Source organism: Lagenorhynchus albirostris, chromosome 12 (genome assembly GCF_949774975.1).
Source record: "Lagenorhynchus albirostris chromosome 12, mLagAlb1.1, whole genome shotgun sequence".
NCBI lineage: Eukaryota > Metazoa > Chordata > Mammalia > Artiodactyla > Delphinidae > Lagenorhynchus > Lagenorhynchus albirostris.
In genome coordinates this window covers 176,165-199,880 of record NC_083106.1, presented here as the reverse complement: position 1 = coordinate 199,880, position 23,716 = coordinate 176,165, and the positions used below count along the sequence as shown (strand labels likewise).

The 23,716-nt window shown below is 45.6% G+C and overlaps 1 protein-coding gene across 12 annotated transcripts in view; it reads left to right on the top strand.

Moving 5' to 3' along the window:
* The window catches only part of FAM120B (family with sequence similarity 120 member B), a 116,338-nt gene that overhangs the window by 24,021 nt on the left and 68,601 nt on the right, over positions 1-23,716 (top strand). For 10 of the 12 annotated variants that reach the window (XR_009543851.1, XM_060167983.1, XM_060167978.1 and 7 more), the window contains 3 exons: positions 5,815-5,916; positions 12,520-12,692; positions 16,133-16,225. Coding sequence is in view for 11 of the 12 variants with exons in the window: in XM_060167983.1 (XP_060023966.1) it covers positions 5,815-5,916; positions 12,520-12,692; positions 16,133-16,225 (368 nt within the window). In the remaining variant the exon portion in view is untranslated. Of the gene's footprint in view, positions 1-5,814; positions 5,917-8,950; positions 9,544-12,519; positions 12,693-16,132; positions 16,226-23,716 lie in introns of those variants that run through there. The other 2 variants (XM_060167986.1, XM_060167987.1) reach the window with 2 other exon arrangements.

The window sequence follows — 23,716 nt, the reverse complement described above, 5'->3', positions numbered from 1 at the left end:
CTTCTGACCAGTTCTCTTTGTCCCTCATGCCCTTGAAAACCAACTCCCCCAGATTCCTCCCTTATGCCATCATCAAAATTGATTTCCTCTGAAGAAGCTTTGTGCTTTTCATTCTTAAGCTTATTACAGTTCGTACTTGCACCCTGTTCACATGGGTGTTGTCCGGCGGCCCTCCTCCCCACTAGGCTGAGAGGGCAGGGACTGTTCGGGGGCATTTTGCCACACCTGGCAGATTTCTCAGGTGAGCTAGGTGACCGATATTATGTGTGTTGAGTGTGTGTTTAAAATGTTACCTTTGGGCTTCCCTGGTGGTGCAGTGGTTGAGAGTCCGCCGGCTGATGCAGGGGACGCGGGTTTGTGCCCCGGTCTGGGAAGATCCCACTGCCGCGGAGCGGCTGGGCCCGTGAGCCATGGCCGCTGAGCCTGCGCGTCCGGAGCCTGTGCTCCGCAATGGGAGAGGCCACAGCAGTGAGAGGCCTGCGTACCGCAAAAAAAAAAAAAAAAAAAAAAAGTTACCTTTTCAGGAGTACTTGCATTTAGCAAGGCATTCCTTAGAAAAGGATTACCCTAATGGTTGAATTTCAGACATGGGAGGGAGAGCGATGGTCTCTCAAATCCCACTAGGTAAGCAGCTGTCTCTAAGCCCTGTCTGACTGGCAGGCAGGAGCCCACTCGTTTGGAGTTTAGAATCAAAGTTGCCTTTAACTCCACGGTCATCGACTCTCAGCACTAGGGCTCCTGCAGGTGCACAGCTGTGGGCGCTGGAGGTCTGAGCCAAAGCACAGCACCGAATTGATGGCTTCATACTTCAGAGCTCCTAATTATGGGCAAGATTTGGATGATGGATCTGTTGGATACTCCAGTTCATCTGGAATGTTGCAGGGTGCCTCTTTAGGGAGTGGTTGGTCGCTGTCACTCTTACATGTATTCTATATAGTTGAATATATGGTATTTAGACAGCTCAATGGCATCATGGCCAAAAGTAGGGAGAAACCCTGAAATCAACTCAGACCTCAGCCCATCCTTGGCTTCATACCCATTCTTAGCACTGATTTTAACTCTGTCTCCGTTTTTTAGTCTCCCTAATGATAAGATTAGGTTAAATCACCATAAAACTTGATATATTTTAGGAAATAGAAGGAACTCAGAAAGATGCAAGAAGGCAGATTCTGTTCTGCTCTCCTCCTCTTGTCTCACTGGTTTGCAGCTCTGGAGAAGAGCCCACGCCTATGGCAGTCTTTAACAATTAAGGTTAACTGTCCTTTTTCCTTGTCATTCTCTCCTCGTTTTCACTTAGCAGACATTCTGGGAATCCATGGGAGTTGCAGGAGAATGATAGTCTTGTGATGGGCGGTTAGGGAGTCATGTCATCCGTGTGGCACCTTTACAAAGCGCCTACAGGCCATCAGCTCATCCAAGTCCTAGAGGTTGACCTAAAAGGTGACTTTTTTTTTCAAATGAATACAAAAAAGAATGGGGAGTTTTTCTGTATTTTTAAGGACTAAAGCCACACATAATTACAGATTAAACCAGCAATATAAAAAATATTACAGGATCATAAGGACATATGTATACTTTTTAAAGCCTGGAGGATTGTTATCAAACTTGAAAGTACAGTACTTGAGCGGTTAAAGTTGACGTTGCTTCTGCTCGTTCTCTTTCCCCTCCCAGTGCTCACAGACCCTCCAGGTTGTGTGAGAGGAGTGGGCACTGCTGGGAGTGTGTGTTGGCATAATCAAGAGTTTTTATGGGAGAGCGGTTGGGCATGTAGACAGTTCCACAGTTTTGCTCCCAGGGGAAAATGTCTTAGTTATACTAGAAGCTTTTATAAAGCAGTATAATGTGTCTGTCCTTTGGGAATAGCAGAAGAACAAGTTTGATTATGCTACTTTTCTGTTTTCCGTATAAAATGTTATAGCGTGAATAGAGAGTAAAACTAGCAAAGAAATTTTACTTGAGTTTTTACTTTGCTCTTTTGAACTCAGAGCCTAGCAAATTGAAAGTTCAAATGAGACAAATGAGAAAATCAACCTTTTCTTTTAGAAATTACCAAACTCAATTTCCTCTTCTCTTTTTCTTGATGTGTAGGTATTTAAGAAGATTATTTTAATTCAGACAAACCAAATTATTGCAAACATTTCTGCTGTTGTTTCAAAGTGCATACCAGATTAAAACCTCTGAAATTATGTGGTACCCCAGAGAATGTGCTAAACTATAGCATTTTCAAGCAAAATGCATTTATTTTTATTTTAAGAAGATTTCAGGTAACACTTTGCATCCGGCTGTGGCTTTTAGGAGTGGGGAGCTGTAACTGTGTCTGTGGTAGGCATAGTCTGAATTAACAGTGAAAATGCTTCCAAATGAATGTTTAGGTCTGGACAGAGACCTTATCCAGACTACAGACTTACTCTGCCATGTTGATAGCATTTTCTAGCTGCTCTGCACTGCCTTTTTACCCTCTTCTGGCAGAAGGAGGAAACAAAGGCATATCGAGGGTCTCTGTCACCGGGCAGCTCACCAGGTGAGGGCAGGACGCAGAAGAACCTGCAGACACCTGCCCTCCACTTCAGAGAAGATGCTTGTTTTTATCCCTCTTTTCCTGTATCCTTCCCCACAATTTATCAAATGTTGTTTAGGGAATGAAACTTCAGATCAGCAGTTCTGATTGAACTTTTATCCTCTGGCTAGTTAATTTTATTTGAAAATTAAGAGTTTCCTATTCAAGGCTCTGTAAGTAGATAGCTGTAAGTACTGCATTTTAAGCAACATAGTTTGTTGTGCTGAGACCTAGTCAGTTAAACTCATCAGATGTCAGTTAACCGTTTTATTGTAAAAGCAAAAGCTTCCCTTCTTTTGTTAATTAAGAAATACTTTGTAATTAATATTCACTTAACCCTCAATGGTCTAAATTATGGAGAAAAGAGGGAATTTGGTGTCAGTGCTGGTCTAAATAATAAGGAAAGAGGGGATTGGGCATCAGTGGTGGTCTAAATTTTGAGGGAAGAGAGATCTTGCTGTTGGTGCTGGCCTTGGGCCTGTTTCTCTGCCGGGCCTGACGCAGAGGTGAGCTCACAGCTCCTATTGGGCTCTCTCGATGGGCAGCTGTTTCCTCCTGGATTGCAGCTGAACGACTGATGCTGTGTGGCATTTCTCTTGGAATATTTGTCCAAAAGATGACTTCCCTGGGTCTTAACAAGAAAGGAAATAACAGAAGGTCTGTCAGGTGTTTTTATTTTTTTTTATTTCTTTAATTTTTATTCATTTATTTATTTTTTGGCTGCATTGGGCCTTCGTTGCTGCGCACGGGCTTTCTCTAGTTGCGGCGAGCGGGGGCCTGCTCTTCATTGCAGTGCGCAGGCTTCTCATTGTGGTGGCTTCTCTTGTTGCAGAACATGGGCTCTAGGCGCGCGGGCTTCAGTAGTTGTGGCACGCGGGCTCAGTAGTTGTGGCGCACGGGCTTAGTTGCTCCGCGACATGTGGGATCTTCCTGGACCAGGGCTCCAACCCGTGTCCCCTAGCATTGGCAGGCGGAGTCTTAACCACTGCACCACAGGGAAGCCCCTATCAGGTGTTTTTAAATAAAGGATACCAGAGCCCAATGTGAACCTATCTTTACTTTCTTTGTGTGTTATTTAGAATTAAAACTTTGAGGTGTCAACTCTGAACCTCTGTGCTGTGAACAGTTTTAGATGAAAGATGGTCACTTGCACGCGGTGTGAAGTGCGGTTTTGTGAATGTTTTAGTGATTCCCAAGGAGTCAATTGGCAGGCTAGGTTCATCAATGGCAGCGGTTGAGTGTGAGTTACTAAACCTCCTAAAGTTTGTCTCTTGGCATGAGTAGGACAGTATTCACTCAGTTGGCTGTTTTTCGTTTTTTTTTTTGCGGTACGCGGGCCTCTCACTGCTGTGGCCTCTCTCGTTGCGGAGCACAGGCTCCAGACGCGCAGGCTCAGCGGCCATGGCTCACGGGTCCAGCCGCTCTGCGGCATGTGGGATCCTCCCAGACCGGGGCACAAACCCGTGTCCCCTGCATCGGCGGGCGGGCTCTCAACCACTGCACCACCAGGGAAGCCCTGGCTGTTGTTTTTTTTTTCCGGTACGCAGGCCCCTCACTGTTGTGGCCTCTCCCGTTGCGGAGCACAGGCTCCGGACGCGCAGGCCCAGTGGCCATGGCTCACGGGCCCAGCCGCTCCGCGGCATGTGGGATCCTCCCGGACCGGGGTACGAACCCGTGTCGCCTGCATCAGCAGGCGGACTCTCAACCACTGCACCACCAGGAAAGCCCCCTGGCTGTTTTTTAATGTAATGGAAACCTAGGCCAAGAGGATTATATAGAAAGTGGATTGTTTTGTTTTTAACAACATCAAGAATACTTCTCATATTTTCTTTCTTTTTAAAAATTTTTTGGTATGCGTGAAATTTAGACTGAGATGAATTTGCTCATTAAACTTAACAGTTAATGAATATTTGCTCTGGGCTTTGTTTTATATGAAGAAGACACAGTTCTTGCTCTGGGGAACTCACAGTTAGGGTGGGCAGCCACGGGAAAATTGCAGGCATATGCGGGACTCTGGCCAGAGAACTAGGGGAGGGAGGCATGGGGTGCTGGGGGGTGCAGGGGGAGGCGCTGGCCCCACACTAGAGGGACTGATGCCTAACTGAGAGTGAGGGAAAGGGAAAGGGGGAGTTCACCAAGTGCCCATCAAGGGGAGTGGGGGCGGCGGGCAGAGAAGAGAGTGCAGACCAAATGCAGAGGTAAGAAAAGACAAGGTGAGCCTGGGGATCTGGGGGGCTGCCGCTGAGTGGAGCACGGCACGTGAGCCGGAGCTGTGGTTCTCCAGGGTCCCCAGACCAGCAGTGTCAGCCGCCTGGGAACCGGTCACCACCCCCAGAGCAACTCAGGGGCCCTGGGCGGTTGCTGGGCTCCGAGATCCGCACTTGCTTCTGGTCCCTGGGCAGCTGTTGGGGAATCTTAATTAGAAAGAGTGACCGACCTGGTCAGATTTTCATTTTTAAAAAAGCAAAACCCCAAAAGCCCCATTGACATGGAGAATGGCTTGAAAGGGGATGAGACTGGAGAGGAGCCTGCTTTCACCAGGGCAGTACCAGCGTGAAGGGGGAAGGCCAAGAGTTCCCCTTGTGGGCCCCAGGCCAGGGCTGGTGTGGAGAGGGCCCTGGGGGGACGGGGTCTGGAGGCCGCAGGGGAGCCAGACGCTGATGGCTTGGAGAGGCTGAGTGAGAACGCTGAGTAGGACAGGCTTCCGCCACCTCCGCTTTGCTGAGGATGGTACAAGGATGGAAGCCAGCTGAACTTCTGTAGCAATTAATAATCCAGCAACAGACAGAAAGGCCTTTAATTCTAGATTATTTTTATCAGCTTTCTGAATTGTCTGACATAACAGTAGTCTTGATAGTTGTGTAAAGTAGTGAATTTAAGAACAGAAAGGACTGTCCTATTTCTCCAGTTCTCTGTAAATGTTTTCTGGAATGGTGGGAGGGTGGGAAGGAAGGAAGGCAGAATGCTGCAGGAGTCATCTCCGTGGCTGCCTCTCTGCCTGGTAATCACTTACCCGGGTGATCCTGCCATCCCCCCCACAAGGTTATCATTCTTGTTGGAATGAACGGATGGCCGTCAGATCAGAGGGTAGGGGGCCCACTGCTGGAAGCCCAAGGCCTCTCAGTGACCTTGGATGTGAGAACTCACTGTGCTCACCAGCGTGGAGTTGGTCCTGGCCAATGTGGGTCTGGTGCAGTGTTAGCCTGGTGATGAATTGGCACTCACGCATGTCCACTGATGCAGCTGTCTTTACTCAGGTGGTACCAGCACCTGCCCCACTGTCAAGGAGTGGTTTGTGTACTCTGGGAACCCACTGAGGCAGCCGGACCTCGTCAGGCCTCTGCAGATGAGCATTCCAGGTACAGACAGCCCTGATTGAAATAAATCATTGATTTGTTGATGTGATGCAAGTCCAGTACTGATCTCTGTGGAAACATACTTTTCCAGAACTGTACACGTACTAATTTTCATTTCTACCGTGGGTCCCAGAGCAATGTATCTAATAAAGTTCTAAAACACCTGAGGAAAGGGCGTTATACCGATTTTCCCGGGGCCAGTCTGCCGAATCCTCCTGCCTCGTTCCCCTCCCACTGCTCAAGGTGCATGCGGGGCGGGGGGGTGGGGGGGGAAGAAAGGTCGTCATGGGTGGGGCCCCAGGACCTGACGCCTGGCCGTCACTCAGTGAAACCCACCCAACTAACAAGGCTGGGTTCTTGCTACTCTGTTTGAGTCAGTTCTCGTCTTGTTCCCACCACTGAAAGTGGGCTTGAGGAACTGGGGAGGGGAGGCGAAGAAAAGTTATTTTAACTGGAAAAAAAGTTTTTTCAAGGGAGGTATCTTAAAACACATGATGGGAGGGGAGGAAAAAACAAAGTTCTCCTAAAAATTAGTTGAAGTAAATCCTTCCTTCCTGTGAGTTCTTAGTATCTGAAAAAGGTCAAGCATGCTTGTAGCAGATAGTGTTTTACGTACAGACAGCTGAAGAAGAGGGCTTTAGGGTTTATTTTAGTGGCCCTCGTTATGTTTTGGAAAACAAATACTTTTCAAAACTTTTATATTCCGTTTTTGTATGTATTAAATTCTCTTAAGTCACTATTATTTTCTATCGCTCAAGCCTATAATTTACCAAATAAGGATTGAACACTGCAAAACATTTTTCTTATAAGTGGAATTGTATAGGGAGAGAAGTTGAAGGAATATTTCCTTACTCTCTCAGTTGGTGAGTGATATACTCAGACCTAAAAAGGTGCTTATCACAAAAACAAATTAAGATGAATTGACATTTGGTTTTACAGCAAGAAGTATTTTTAAAGGATAGCCAAAACCGTTTCCCAGAAATGTTCTGCTATATATGTAATTTTCATTTTATAGGATCTTTCCAAAAATAATGTGGAAAGTGGTTGTGATAGTTCTTGTCCTCATTTGAATTATGGAGAATATTTGGTTATTCATTATTAGGAGTTAATTTTAGAAACCACTCCACATAAGGCTTTAGTAAGCTCTAGAAGTCATTCGTTTCTCAGAGAGGCTGCTTCTGGGTCCTGCGAGCCACAGCTTTGTGCGCGTGGCACACCAGCCTGCAGCTGGGACTCTGCTTCCAGAAGGGGCTGGGGACGGCACGTCTGCCATCACTAGGAAACGGAAATGGGATCTTGAACTTTTGTTGCAGGTGGTTTAGATGAATTACTCTGTTCATGCTTATGTTAGTCGTGATACAAGATGACAAGATTTTTATGTAAATAGCTTTCTATATCCATGAGGAAAAATGCCAAGTGGTTTTAGACTAAATTGGAAAATGGACTAGCTAATTCCCGTCTCGGGTGTTTTCCAACCTCACCCTGACATGTGGGAGTAAAACCAGTGGACTCCTGCTGCTTGATCCTCACCGTGGCAGGCCCCTTGTGCACAGGTGCAAGGTGTCCTTGCTGCCTGATTAAAGCCATCCTTTCCAGCCAGGCCAGCGGCGCTGCTAGAGCTGTTGCTCTAGGGGAGACCGTGTCTGATCCTTCTTGTTCTCCTGAGATGGTGCCATTAGGTTGGTATCATGGATGTTACATTTTCAGTGAGTCTCCCCATGTAGTCGCCAATGTAGAAGAAAAGACTTTTTCCTCTAACAGCACACGTGATTTAACACTTGCTTTCTTAAATGGTGGAAATAAAAAATAAATCAGATGTTTTTTAACAAAGTGGAAAGGAGACAGAAGGGGAGCAGAAAAATTATAAAGATTACCTAAAAATTAGGTAAGAGTTAAAAGGGGGAAAGAATTATAAATGACCAGCCAGGGAGCAGAAAAATTAATTTCATTACTAGTATATTTTATTCATGGAGCTCATTTACATGCATATATTCCATCCACATCCCCATCTTAATGTGTGTGTACATATACACACATCCAGATGTACTAGCTATATTACGTTTATAATTGTATAGATATTACAATATGTCATGAAAGATGATGTTCCTGGTAACACAAGAAGGGTGTACCTTGAAATTTCGCTTCCTTTGCCCAGACGACCCTTACAGGATCCTTGCGTCCATGTGTGTTTGTTCATTCATCACACTTCACTGACGGATGTTCTGCATTTTGTGGTGTCTTGGACCACATAACAGGGAAGCATTTGAAATAGCTTTCTAGCTCTAGAACTGGAGATTCTTCTTTAGACAAAGTGTAGATGATTTCTTTTTTCTTCACAGAGCCATTTTTTAGTCATAATAAGCATATCCTTATTTTACAAACCTAGGAAAGCTGATTGCACGTATCTAATTGGTAATTTGTGTGTCTGTTGGGGTGGCCAAAAGTTCATTCGTTTTTTCCATAAGGTGGCTCTAGTAGCACTTAGTTATCTTTAACTTCATTCAAAACAGTTCTGTTAGATTGTATGTGACAGCTGTCATATCAGCATGCGTTTAATAAAAGACTTACCAAAATTGGTGAATTTTTGTGTAGCCATTTTAACATTGAAGATGGAAGGAAAAAAGCAACATTTTTGGCATATTTTGCTTTATTATTTCAAGGTAGGTAAAAATGTAACCGAAATGCAAAAAAAGATTTGTGCAGTGTATGGAAAAGGTGCTGTGACTGATCGAATGTGTCAAAAGTGGTTTGCGAAGTTCCATGCTGGAGATTTCTCACTGGATGATGCTCCACGGTCGGGTAAACCAGTTGAAGTTGGTAGGATAAAATCGAGACATTAACTGAGAACAATCAACGTTATTCCATGCAGGAGACAGCCGACATGCTCAAAATATCCAAGTCAAGAGCTGAAAATGATTTGCACCAGCTGGTTATGTGGATGTTTGGGTTCCACATAAGTTAAGCGAAAAAAACCTTCTTGACCGTATTTCCACATGTAATTCTCTACTGAAATGTAATGAAAACATTCCGTTTTTAGAACAAATTGTGACAGGTGATGAAAAGTGGTTACTGTACAATAATGTGGAACGGAAGAGATCGTGGGGCAAGCAAAATGAACCACCACCAACCATACCAAATGCCAGTCTTCAGCCAAAGAAGGTGATGTTGTGTGTATGGTGGGATTGGAAGGAAGTCCTTTATTATGAGCTCCTTCCGGAAAACCAAACGATTAATTCCAACCGGTACTGTTCCCAATTAAACCAACTGAAAGCAGCACTCGACGGAAAGCATCCAGAATTAGTCAACAGAAAATGCATAATCTTTCATCAGGATGACGCAAGGCCGCGTGTTTCTTTGATGACCAGGCAAAAACTGTTACAGCTTGGCTGGGAAGTTCTGATTCATCCTCTGTATTCACCAGACATTGCACCTTTGGATTTCCATTTATTTTGGTCTTTACAAAATTCTCTTAATGGAAAAAATTTCCATTCCCTGGAAGACTGTAAAAGGCACCTGGAACAGTTCTTTGCTCAAAAAGATAAAAATTTGGGGAAGATGGAATTATGAAGTTGCCTGAAAGATGGCAGAAGGTAGTGGAACAAAAGGGTGAATACATTGTTCAATAAAGTTCTTGGTGAAAATGAATAATGTGTCTTTCATTTTTACTTAAAAACTGAGGGCACTTTTTGGCCAACCCAATAGAATGATTTTTTTAAAGTGTTGTTCAAGAATCAGTGACTAAACTTAGTATTTCTTGGCTATGTAAAGATGTTTGACTCACTAGAATCTTGCAGATCATCTTAGAAGACTATTTTATAAAATGAAATGAGGTGGAGTGGTATATTTTATGACAAGAAGGGGCTATATTTGACTCCTTCCATCATTTGGTAAACAACTATAGTGAAGTTTTCTTGTTTCAGCTCCTCTTAACATGTACTCTTGAAGGTTTCCATCTTGACACTTGTTAATACAGGTGAAAAAAGTGTTGTCACATCTTGGAGGTTTCTGTGGGTGGTAACTGGAGGTCACCAACCTGCTCTGTGGGTGAGAGCATGTGCTCCTTGTGAGGAGATGCTGTCAGGGCCCCATCCTCTGAAGTCACCTCCCTGATGTTGTGGATTAGAATAAATGGATTTAAAACCTCAGTCGTGTTTTTCTTCCATTTGTAAAGATAATTGGAAGCTTTGTCAACTAAATGTTACAAATACACGTATGAGTCACAAGCCAGTGGTTGAATTTTGCACTGACTGCTTTTTATACCTAATTCACTATATTTTGAATGTATTAGGTAGAAGCAGTATAACACTGTCATTTTGCAAGCATGAAATTAGCTCATCCATGGAAGTTTAGAGTTTAATATATTGAGATGTCAACTCATTCTAGTCCGTTTATATCTGAATGAATTTTTTTACTTATTGTAAATAAGCTACTGAAGTTTATCCAACCAGAATAAAGATTCAGTTTGCATGTGAGTAGTCAGCGTTTTTTATTTTGTCCTTTTTTGGCCAGGGGTGCTCTTTCAAACAGAATGCTAAATAAATATTCATTTAAATCAGACTTATGAATTAAAACCTTCATAAGTAAACTTGAGACACACAGTGTATGCAGGTTAATTTCTGGAAGTGTCACCTCTCTCGTTCTCAGAATGCACACAGACCAGTTTTATGGTTTCTTACCCTAGGAACATGCAAGGAGAATAATCATAGGATAACTCTAAAACCCAGCGATTACATTATTTCCATATAGAAAGCACACAGAAATGCCATGGCTTAGAGTGGAGGAGTGTGTTCATTCACTCGTGCACTTATAGCTGTAAAAGCACACTCCGGACCATTGCTTTGTTACTAGTGAGGCATCCAGCAGCCTCCACCCTGGGGTGGGTCCTCCCAGGCATCTCAGACAGTCTTCCAAGTTGTCATTCACAGAAATGACCACTTCCCTTGTCCGTCTGCGTGCCCCTCCAGGGCTCGGTTGCTCCGAAAAGCCTTGAGACTTTCCTGTCTGTCCACGGATTCAGGCAAAAACCTTTGCCAAGTGACAGAATTTGGTTTTTGAAACTGATGTGTTTCAGAGGCAGTGTATTGTAGTTGGTGACCTACAGACCAGGTCACCTGCTGAGATCTCTGGACTGTTCTTTGGAACATCCCAGCTGCCCATGGAACTCTGGGTAAAGTGTAAGGGCTACCCTTGATCTTTTCTGGCAGAGTTACACAATTTTCTCATATTGTGAAATCTTTTTACTTTGCTATTTTCAACTATTTAAAAAATGTGAAAGTCATTAATAGTTCATGGGCTGTACAAAAACAGACAATGAGCTGGATTTTGCCCACAGGCTGCTATTTGCAGACCCCTGCAAGATGATTGTTTTCCGGAAAAGCGTGTTTCTAAGAAGGAATAGCTGACCCTGTGATTCTCTTGGAATAATATTTCTATCTTAAAGACTAGTGCCGTTGGTTTTTTTTGTTTTTGCCAAAACAAAATTACCTTCATTTTCTTTCTTCCAAGGGAAAAGATGATTTAATAAATAATGAAAAAGTATTTTGGGGAGGAAGGAACACTTCAGCCATATCAGAAATGCAAGTGACTTTTGCTGGGCTGTTTCATTTCTGATGGTGGGAAATACACACCTGAGAATATTGAATGACATTGTGAGAAGCATAAACAGAAAAGGGGAAGAACTTACTTTTTTGAGTCACTTAATTCTGATACCATTTGGTTAGTGAGTTTTGTTTTCTTAGTGAAGCTGTGGGATGGTTAGGTCCAGCCGTCCTTGCACTTGAGGATGCCTTACAGCCACAGGACCTACAGAAAGTCACAGCTGCTGCTCTTGGCAGGACCTGGCCCAGCCCAGGCCTGGCCCCTCTGGGCAGAAGGAGCAGGGCTGCTGTGGTGCTGCCATTGATGGTGACTTGGGTAAATGAGTGAGAAGTTTTTCTTTTCTTTGATTTTAATAATTTAAACATATATATGAAATGTAGGAATAAAACACAAATTTAGTAGAATTTTAATATTTTAGGAATTTCTGTTTAATAGTTCTAGGGATGTGCTTTCCAAAGCATGGGGCTCACAGGTGCCCTGCTTATCCCAGTCTCTAGTTTGTTCAGTGCAGACTCCCAGGTACTTTACCTAGCAAAGCAGAATTTCTGCATACAGACCCCAGGAAATGTATTTTTTACAATTTTGGCAGCTGGTTCTTCTGCACAATGAAGTTTGAAAACCACTAGTCTGGGGAAATAACAGCAAACTAACAGCAAATAGGTGGTGTTTCCACCAAGCACCCCATCGCAGCTGTGCTGTGTCTCACGCCCTAAGACAGTACAGCGAGCAACACGGGTAGGAAAAAGCCCTCTTCCCCCACAATGTAGCCATTTAAAAAAAGAAGACTGGTTTCAGTGAAATACATATATGCTGACCTTTTAGGGTGTCTGCTTGTTTAAACCAGGAAGTTCTGTTCATGTTTATTTCCAGTTGCTTTACACTTTAAAGCCCACGGATATCGGGAAGGGAAGAGGTTAGTGCCCTTTATTCCTTTATCGTATTTCTGCAGACGCGTGTCATAACCTGCTAGTGCGAAGAATAACGGTAAATGGACTTTCCTCTAACTAGGGGGAACGCCTAGTTTGAAGCTGCTGTGGCTGAGCCAAGAGGCAGGACTACAGGCCCAGCGCTTGGACACACTCCTGGCCTGTTTTGACCTTTCCTCCTCGCGAGAAGAGCTGCAGGTGGTCGAGAGCCCCTTTCAAGCGTTGTGCTGCCTCCTGATCTACCTCTTTGTGCAGGTAACCTCCTTTCCTGTCGAAGCTGCTGCTGTCACCCCTCACTCCTGGCCCTCGCCTTTGGTGGGATGTGGTGCTCTGGGATGTAGCCGTGGGTTGGTCCCCTGCACCATCTCTGCCCAGTGTCTGTTCTATAAACTCCAGTCCTTCCAAATGCTCAGACTCAAGTGAGGGTTCCGTGTGGGCGTACATTTGAGAAGCCCCGTCTGCTGCCGGACTTAGAGGTGGGCGCTGCACCTAAGTGTGATGGAGACTTGAGGCGTCTGACCCATGCAGGAGCCCTGTTGCACTTTGCTCACGCTTGCTGAGCTTTTTGGGCTCTGGACTGTTCCTGTGTCCCTATGTGGGTGGTGGTTCCTGTTGGTGGGGTTTCACGTAATGGTGAGAAGGTCCAGCGCTGCAGTCCGGCTGACCTGGCTAGAGTCACAGCTCTTCTCAGAAGCACAGAGCTACCAAGGGAGACTACTTCAACTTTCCTAAGTCATCTAACAAACGTTCGCTTTTCAACCTGCGAACGGGATCACACCTTCTTCCTGAGGCTACTGGCCAGGCATTCTGTAGAAGGCGAGAAGTGTCCTGCACAGGTGCCCAGAGAAAAGCCCACCAGGGTGGTTGCCGCTGTCAGCCACCCCCACCCGCGGAGCTGGGCCACGCACGGGGTGGAGAAGGCCACAGCCACGCGTGGGGAGGTGCCGCCAGCTCCTCGTTCGTGCGGTTTGTTAGTTTATGCAGGGAGCTTACAAGGGCCACTGAAAACATTCGCCTCTTATTAGTTTCCACGTGCATGATAACGTGGGGACGCCTCAACAAAAGAAGGGCTTAAATACCTTCCATCTCCTGCTTCCCTTCCCCAGCTGAACTGTTTGTACAGGTCCTTTGCCATCAAGTGTCTGTTTCTTTAGCCATGTAGACCTTCTTACCAGCTTTCCTGATCCCCAGTAGCTGTCCCCTCCTCTGGTCTCCGTAGGTGATAGGTCTGCGTCTGCTTTGCCGTAACTATCAAGTTTTCATTTGTCTGGAATAGAAAATTATGTTTCTGTTTTTCAAACCTGAATTCATTGTCTTTAAGAAACTTATGGTAGAATTACATTTCAGGGGAATCATATACTGATTTTTCCTTTCTAAAAGTCATCTGTCATTTTATAGCTAGTCCTGTATTTTGCATTTTGTACAAACGTGGTATATATAGTTAAATCACCCTTAGAGATTTTATTGCTTCTTTATTGGTTTCACATGCACCTGTATCAACTTTAGTTTTGAGTAGAATTTTCCTTTATTTGCACCAGACTCAGCAAAGTGTAAATCAATAAATGATGGCAGGGTTATTTAGTATTTAAATGTAAAAATATATTTCTTTTTACATTTTTACTAAATGTACATGCATGTATTGTCAGTTAATATTTTCTGTCAATTGTTTATGAATCTACAGGTGGCTGAGGTGGACCCATAGAGGGAATTGGGAAGTGGTAGATGACCAATAACTGAGTTTTCTCCTCCAGAAGGATCAGTGGTTTTCTTCTCAGCACTCCTTGTGAACATACGGATAGTGATGCCATGTGTCAGCGCTCCTAGGACTACGCTTTGCATTATTTTTTTCCAGCAGTAGAGATAGTCCTTGAACCCATTCACAGTCACCCGATACAGCTCTGCTTTCTTGTCAGCTGTGCAAGTGATCGTTAGTTATGAAAATCCACTTCCAACAGGAAAAAAATGCCAAATCACAGAACAGTCACTTTACATCTCATATTTATATAACCCTGAAGCAAGACAAGCATCAGGAAAACTTCTACTTTTACCTTCTTTACACTAGTAACTGCCTTTTCAGTGAACATCTCTTTAGTGTAAGTAAGTCAGCATGAGATAGACTCAGTGTTGGCTTGACTTGCAAGGACACATTCAAATTGGAACTTTTTAAAACTAGAAAACAAATCGACACATCAGCGTTGTCCCTCAGATCAAAAGGTACTGTACTGTGCTATTATTCACGGGGATAACTTCTCTCAGGATTCATAAGACTAAAAAGGTAATTTTTAAAAAATACTGTACTTTTATATAGTTAAGGTTATATTAGATGTTTTGATGTGCTATACGGGTTAACTACATACTGTTCAGTGCACAGAACCTGTAGAGAAACAAAACCCTCTCTTTTGTTCACTTGGATTCGTACCTCCAAGTCAGCAGCATTTTTTATCAGAGGCTTATCTGAGAAGCTTTCCTGGGAGTGTAAGTTTGCATCATAGAAAGTTTACATATTTTTTATAATCTATACTGGAGCAAATACTTTATAATAATAATATCCATTATACAAAATTCTAAAAAATTGGTATTACTAAGACTTGCCTCCTCTGATATGTTACAGATTTGTTAATTACAAAGGTGGTGGCAGAGTATGAAATAGGTTAACTGAAAAAAATAGGACATGAAAGAGTTATTCCTTTCTCATAGGTAGTGTCTTTTAAAATCAGCCTTCTGCAGAAGTTGCTAATGGCAAGAAGTAGAACTAACTGCTGACAAACCTGTCTAAGCAGAGAGAGGTGAGGGTTTATGGGTTTAAAAAAAATACTTCCTGCTTGGCCTTGCTTCTGTGGATGGGGATCTTTTTTCTTGGTCACGAGTGCTGCACGTTTGTAGATTTCTTGGTTTTTCCCTGAAATAATTACAGCTGTCATTTATACAAAGGCAGCAACTATTTTGGAGTAAACATGGAAATGGACAGTGACGGGACCAGGGTGGCATTTGGTGGCTGAGCCTTGTGACCCTGTGAGGAGGGTGCAGAGGTGTTGCCGATGGCCGGGCCTGGCGCCGTCTTTGATCTCCATCCCCTCCTCCTTTCCAGGGTCCATCTCTTTCTCCATATCTCTGTCTCTCCTTGCTTCTCACTTACACTTTGGTTAGACTCTTTGATTCCACAAAGGATGGGAGGGGACTCATATCTGGGGAATCCTGGTTTCCTTTAAACTGGGATCTGAGGACACAGTTGATGTCTGGGGCTGGCAAGGGTGGGTGTTTATCCCAGCTCTGATCACTCTGGCTCAGGCCAGCTGTGGGTGCTCTCCGTCTGCAAACCCCTGAATTGTCAGTTCTGGAAATATGTGTCAAAACTTGATGACCTGTGTTGCTCCAAGACTTAGACTTGGTCATAGCTCAGGCTTTCCCCAGGCGCTCTGGAGCGTTCTGCCTTGCTAATGAGTAACAGGCTCCCCAGTCCAGCTTGGCCCTAGGTGTCGTGGAGATTTTCACACCAGGGACTGTGGGTAGTGGGAGAAAAGACCCTGCTCACCTCCACTGGCGTCTCTTGTGCTGCCTCTGTGTGTGTGTGTGTGTGTGTGTGTGTGTGTGTGTGTGTGTGTGTGTGTGCGCGCGCGCACATGCATGTGTCCCCTGCCTATATTTGGTCCGAGCTGGTTTTCCTGGGGCTGACGCTGGCTCTCTCTCCCACGCAGGTGGACACCCTCTGTCTGGAGGATCTACATGCCTTCATTGCACAGGCCCTGTGCCTCGAAGGAAAGACCACCATGGAGCTTGCAGACTTGCAGGTACTGACTGTCACACCTCTAAGGATGGCCCGCCTGACGAAAGGGGTGGCACACTTGCCAGCCTTCTTTACATTTGGTTGTTTTACAGGAACATTGCCCATGACTTATTTATTTTGTAACTGGAAATTTTTACCTTTTGAACCCCTTGACCCATTTGGCCCACCTCCTACCCCGCCTCTGGCAACCACTAATCTGTTCTCTGTGTCTATCAGTTTGTTTTTGTTTTTGTTTTGTTTTGTTTTGTTTTAAGATTCCACATAGAAGTGAAATCGTATGTCATTTGTCTTCCTCTGATTTATTTCACTTAGCGTCATGCCCTCAATCCATGTTGTCACAAATGACGAGATTTCATTCTTTTTTTACAGCTGAATAATATTCCATTGTGTGTGTGTATGTATGTGTGTGTGTGTAACAGTTTCTTTATCCATTGCACTCATCGGTGGACACTTACACTTAGGTTGTTTGCGTGTCTTGGCTGTTGTAAATAGTGCTGCCGTGAACATAGGAGTGCAGATCTCCTCGAGATAGTATTTTTATTTTTTTCTGATAAATACCCAGAAGTGGAATTGCTGGATCATATAGTAGTTCTATTTTTAACTTTTAAGAGCCTCCATGCTGTTTTTCAGAGTGGCTGCACCAATTTACGTTCCCACCAATGGTGCATAAAGGTTCCCTTTTCTCCACACCCTCTCCAACATTTGTTATTTCTTGCTTTTTGATGATGGCCATTCTAACAGTTATGAGGTGATATCTCATTGTGGTTTTGATTTGCGTTTCCCTGATGATTAGTGATGTTGAGTACCTTTTCATGTCCCTGTTGGCCATCTGTATGTGTTCTTTGGGAAAATGTCTATTCAGATCTTCTGCCCATTTTTTAATCAGATTGTTTTGTTTTTTTGCTATTGAGTTGTATGAGTTATTTATATATTTTGAATATTAACCCCTTGTCAGATACATGATTTGCAAATGATTTCTCCCATTCAGTAGGTTACCTTTTCATTTTGTTGATGGTTTCCTTTTCCGTGCAGAAGATTTTTTTCCTTTTTTTTCGGTATAGTTGATGTACAATAGTATATGTTACAGGTATACAGCACAATGATTCACAGTTTTAAAGGTTATATTCCATTTATAGTTTTTATAGTTATAAAATATTGGCTTTATTCCCTGTGTTGTACAATATATCTGTGTAGCTTATTTTTTTTATACATAGTAGTTTATATCTTTTAATCTGCAGAAGCATTTTAGTTTGCTGTATTCTCACTTGTTTATTTTTGCCTTTGCTGCCTGTGCTTTGGGTGTCAAATCCAAAAAAGTCATTGCCAAGACTGATGTCAAGGAGCTTACTGCCTGTGTTTTTTTCTAGTAGTTTTATTTTTTCTGCTCTTATGTTCAAGTCTTTAATCCATTTTGAGTTGATCTTTGTGTATGGTGTAGATACAGTTTCATTGTTTTGTATATGACTGTCCAGTTTTCCCAATATCACTTGTAGAGACTGTCCTTTCCCCATGGTATATCCTTGGCTCCTTTGTTGACCACTTATGCATGGATTTTTTTCTGGGCTGTCTGTTCTGTTCTGTTGATCTTTGTGTCTGTTTTTGTGACAGTACTAACTGTTTTGTTTACTGTAGCTTTGAGATACAGTCGGAAGTCAGGGAGTGTTATGCCTCCAGCTTTGTTCTTTTTTCTCAAGATGGCTTTGGCTATTTGGGGTCTTTTGTTCCATACAAATTTTAGGAGTGTCCTATTTCTGTGAAAAATGCCATTGGTATTTTGATTGGATTGCATGGAATCTGTAGATTGCCTTGGGTAGTATGGTCATTTTAACAATATTCATTCTTCCAATCCATGAGCATGGTATATCTTTCCATTTGTGGAAAGGTCCTTTTAAATGATATGTGTATTTACACGTTTATTAAAAATCCAGGTGATGGGTCTTCCCTGGTGGCGCAGTGGTTGAGAGTCCGCCTGCCGATGCAGGGGACCACGGGTTCGTGCCCCGGTCCGGGAAGATCCCACATACCACAGAGCGGCTGGGCCCGTGAGCCATGGCCGCTGAGCCTGCATGTCCGGAGCCTGTGCTCCGCAACGGGAGAGGCCACAACAGTGAGAGGCCCGCGCCCCGCAAAAAAAAAAAAAAAATCCAGGTGATTAGATTATATTTGTAAAGATTATAGCACATTTTATATATATATACTGTACACACATTCATTTACAGACGTAGAAGTCTGCTATATATGAAATCAAAGAATACAGGAACTCTTAATCTGCAGGAATATAAAGAAAGAAGAAAAACAGTATTATTTGGCACTAAAAAAAAAAAGACAGGCTTTTTTATAAAGCAGGGAAGGCAGTGACCAAGGACACTGGTCTCCTGGGTGCTGAGAGCACAGTGGGGCCAGGCCGTCCATCTGTCAGTCAGTCTCCAGTCGCTACTCTGTCCTCTCTGAATGCTGGGTATGTACTTGCTAGTTTTCCTGTCAGCGTCGTAACTGTCCATGTGTGCGTTCCGCCTACAGCTCTAGAGGACAGGGTCTGCTCACGTGGTCCTTTCATACTTGGTTTGTACAGCCCATAGGAACACACGTGCATGCGTATAGATAGAGATGCAGGTGCATGGCTAGCAGGGAAAGTCAGTTAAGTAGTATTCTGAATTGTATAGCAAATAAGTCCCCCGTCTTAAGCGACTTGAAAGGGGGAGGGTGGATTCTTAAGATTCTTCTATCTGTATCATTTAAGACAGGGATACCTCAGCCAGAGAATAATCACGGGTAAGGTATCACATGTCATGATGTGTGAGTTCCTGTGGTCACTTGCCCCCGTCCTTTCCTGGTTCCTGCCCATCGGGCGGTGGTGGGAGGAGCCCTGGGCCTCAGGAACCCTGGCTCCTGCTGTGTCCTGTGAGCAGTACCTCTAACTTGGGTGCCCTGTGTGCCTGTCCAGGAATGTAAAAGGGGTGCACGTAGCTGCCTTGCTCACCCCCAGGGTTTCGTCAGACTTGGGCACGTGCCCAGAGTGTTGTGTAAAGTCCTCTATGAAGCTTACTGTCACTGAGCCTAGCGGAGCCCAGGCCTGGCGTCCCAGCCAGACTGCATGCTCTCAGAGCCTCTTTGCTCCGCCCCAGGGTGCTCCGTGGTTTAAATTTGCTTTCACTCTTTCCTTTTGGAATGAGCCAAAGAGACACTGGGGCTTTGTTTGCCTGTCAGTTCCTCTCTGCTGCATTGGGTCCCTGAAACCAACAAAACGATAAACCATCTGCTTTCAGGGGGAGGCCCCCAACTGCTGGAACATTCCAGGCTCACCTCTCCCACCCCCGGCGCTCGGGGAGACCTATCTGAGCCACCCCGAAGCCTAGCTTACAGGAGGTGGCTGGCATCTTTCCTGGCACTACCAGGGCTCCTTGGAAAGTTCTTGGTCTTTTTTTTTTTTTTTTTCCCTTGCGGTACGCGGGCCTCTCACTGTTGTGGCCTCTTCCGTTGTGGAGCACAGGCTCCGGACACGCAGGCCCAGCAACCACGGCTCACGGGCCCAGCCGCCCCGCGGCACATGGGATCCTCCCGGACCGGGGCACGAACCCGCATCCCCTGCATCGGCAGGCGGACTCCCAACCACTGTGCCACCAGGGAAGCCCTCTTGGTCATTTTTGATTGGGAAATTAAAAGGAAAAGAAATAGGAGTTAATGGAAAGGAAACTTCTGTTCTGAAATTCGAGCTGTACCACATTAGCAAGGGGTCTGCTGTGAGCATAGCATCTCATCGCCCCGGTGAGGATGTTTCAAGATTTACTGGACACGTGACGATTGGGGCTGCTCCACGGCTGGACCCTCTCTGCCTCCTATTGGGTGCCGGTCAAAGGCCCAGTGCTCAGCACATTTCATATTGAAGGCAGTGCTGTGCCTTGGCGCTGAGTGCACGGGACCACAGGCAGTTCAGTCAGAGCCCTGTGTCTTGGGCTTAGACTCCAGAGTGTGTTGGAGCCACATTAAGAAGCCACAGCTCCTTTTCCACATGGGTTCCCCAGTGTCGTGTCATCCCCCCAGCAGCCATGCACCTCTCAGGTGGGGAGCAAACGCAGCGTGTGTGAAAAGCAGGTGTAGACGTCTTCATCGAGAGATCTCTACGTAATATTGCCTTGGCTGGTAAATCCTCACTTTCTAAATCACTCTAAGTCCCATAGGCAAAAATCAAAATGCTTTGAGGACGTATTGAGATCACATTCTTAGAGCACATCAAAATAGCATGCTTTGCTGATTAACTCACTGGAACAGCCACAGAAACACAGGATTGTGTAAAAGTACACTCAGATTTAGAAAAATGCTTTCATTATTAGGCAGCTCAAAATTGGATGAATGAGTGAATAGTAGAAATAGAATCTATTGAAAGTTTTAGTAGACTTTTTAAAGTTGTTTTGTAAACATAGGAGATGAGTGCTCCAGACAGATTAAATGAGATGAATGGGTAGGAAACCTGGTTTCCATATTTTCCTCATTTTTATTCTCTCTGGCATGCTTACGACTTTCAAATGCTTGTCCCAGGCAGGATATCGTTGAGTGACTTTGGGAGGGAAGAGAGGTAGTGAGAGGGCTCAGGGTGCCTGGAGCCCAGAGTCCAGAAGGCCTGGTGCCCAGCGGTGGCAGCAGTCCCAGTTTCGCGTGGTTGGTATCACAGTACAGGTCCTGGTACTCGGTCCAGAAGATGCGGTCTCTCCGGGTGAGCACGAGCGTTGTGAAGAGACCGTAAGGTGCACAGTGGGGAACACGGCTGACGAGCCCTGAGGGAACTGGCCGTGAGGGCTGGTCACGCCTCCTCCCTGAGTCCATCTGCAGTGCTCAGACAGGTTCTCCGGGCGAGAGGAGCCCGGGGAGAATGGCTGTGCCCCTGGGAGGGGGCTGGGGGCCCTTGTTAAGTGAAGGCGTGTGGGTGTGAGGGCAGCGACGGAGCCGGCGGGACGCCTCCTTGAGAGTCGGGAGAGACCTCGGCCCGCCCTCCCGGGCCCGTAACGGTTCAGAAGGGTCGATCTCTCCCCCACCAGACACCCGGGGTGTGCGCTCGGACAGGACAGAGCGAGGGAGGGCCAAACCCAGCCCGCGCCCGCCCCCGACACAGCCACGCTCAGTCGCTCACACATTGTCTGTGGACGCGTTCACATCCCAGCCACAAAACCGGGTGGTTGTGATAGATGCTCTCTGCCCTTCCCAGACAGCTGGCCAGCAGCCCTGGGCGTGAACCTGAGAGCTGGTTGGTGGGCACGGACGCTCAGGGTCAGAGGAGGGGTCCGTGTGTACATGCCTGGCATAGTTCACAGCTGCCCAGCTTTAGAATCTGAGCTATTCACATTTGGGTTTTCGTCCCTCTCCTGTTTTTGTCTTGAATCATAAGCAGATGTTACAACTTCTTACTGCTTCTTACTACAAACATTCAGGTATTAAGACTTCAGCACTCTGGCTTTGAAACTGTCTCTAGCCTCTGTTCTCCCCTTTCCAGGCCACTCACACCCCAGGGTAGATTAAAGATTTTGACGCTCAGAATCTGCACTTTTCCAAGTAGGCTGGCCTTCCAGGCCCTCTGATTCTGTCTGCCCTGGTGCCTGTCTTGCAGTCCAGCCCCCGTGAAGCAGGGGGCTGCTTTCCATGCCCACCAAGACCCAGCGCTCACCACCAAGGTGACTTCTTTCCTTCTGCAAATACCTGTAGTTACTCCTGGTTACCTGTACTTGCTGATAACACATAAATACCTGTAGTTACTCCTGGTTACCTGTACTTGCTGATAACACATAAATACCTGTAGTTACTCCTGGTTACCTGTTTTTGGCAATTACACAGGTGATGTGTGATCCCTCTTCCAGTGTTGCAGGATCTGCTTCAGAACCGTGTTCTTCCTTTTCTCAGCGTGGGTCTCTTACTGTAACGCTGCTCTTGGATACGTATCCCCTTTCTCATGTCGTTCAGACTGTTCTTAAACTCCTTGGCTTGTGGCTTCTTCAAGAGTGGGGACTCCGCTTTATTCATCTTTGTGTATTCTCTGGTACCTATGCTTCTGAGTAACTTAGCAGGTACTCAGCTAGTATTTGTTCAAATGAATTGAGATACATCCTTCCTGGGGCAGAGTAGGGGGCGGGCCGAGTGTTTATAACTTCCATGGAGCCCCCTTGTGTGTCGTATGTACTCAAATAATTGTCAGTTTGCTTAATGTTTGTATAAACCGCTGTGATGTTGGTAGATGTCCTTTTTATCTTCATGAATAAGAGCCTTTCACATAAAATGTGTTTTTCTACAGCAGAAACGGACCTCAGACGTAATTTCAGTTTCACCTTTCTTTTTCTACAGCAATGTGATTTCTTTTACAAACCCCATCCCATTGGTTGCGGTATATGTTCCGGGGTTGAGCGGGTGGGCACCCCCCGAGACACTGTGCCAACTCGCTCTACCAGTGGGGGCCGGGCTCCCCCGCCCCGCTGCCCCCGTGCCTGCTCGCCTCCCACATCAGCCGGGCAGCAAAGCTCTGACACCTTGCACAGAGTTTCTTCCCCAGACCCCACCTGCCAGAGGCGGAGCTCGCTGGCTGCCTGGCAGTCCCCCTGCAGGCTCTGAGCTCCACTCGCCCGAGGCGCCTCCCCTTCCTGCCCCACGCCTGCCCCTTCCTCTTGCTCACTCTTCACACGTGGGGCACATTGGAGGTCTTTCAGGTTCTCCGGGGGTGAGGCTTTTGAAAGTGAGAGGTCGGAACTTGGCAGTTTTGCCCTTTCCTGTCCCCATGTATTGATGGCACAGAGGCTTAGGTGACTGAAGGCCTTAAGGAAGAACGGGAAGAAGGGTGGAGTTACGGTTACAATTACCTTACTACATTTTTTGGTAAAGATTAGCCTTTTACCATTCTTTCAGTCCCTTTCTGCAGTTTTGTACTTGTAAACATGATGGCAGGCCTCATGGCGGCCGTGGACCCTGGAGCCACCTTCCTTCTGGCTGGATCACTCGAGGCTGCAAGAGCTGCCTGAGATGAGGTGACGGGGCGGGGGAGGTGAGTGCAGCTTCGAAGCCATAGGACGTCTGCATGTGTTCAGGTGGCTCTGAGTCTGGAGAGGGGTCAGGACCAAGGAGGCGGTCTGGAGTGGACATTGCGGGTGGTAACACTGTGGGAATAGCAGGCTTCATCCTGCCAGCCGTACGTGGGCTGTGCTGCTCCCATAGGTATTTCCTCTGTCACATAGTTTTTCGTGAAGGAAAACTTGACTTCAGACCAAGCTGCATGTTCTCTTCTTTCCTCTGTTCTTGGGTCCTTTCTGTGAGCCACAAAGCACTCTAGTAGGAATTGTTTTTCCTGTTTGTTACCTGTGGTCATCCATTCTGAACCTTAGGTGTAGGTCAGGATGGAGTTGGAAGTTAGGTGTGTGTTCAGAGGCTGTCTCCTCATGCCCTGCACCTGCGGGGGCTGCAGATCAGAAGGTTATGGTTGGCAGGCCTGTCAGTCCTGCCGGACCCAGCACGCCCGAGAAAG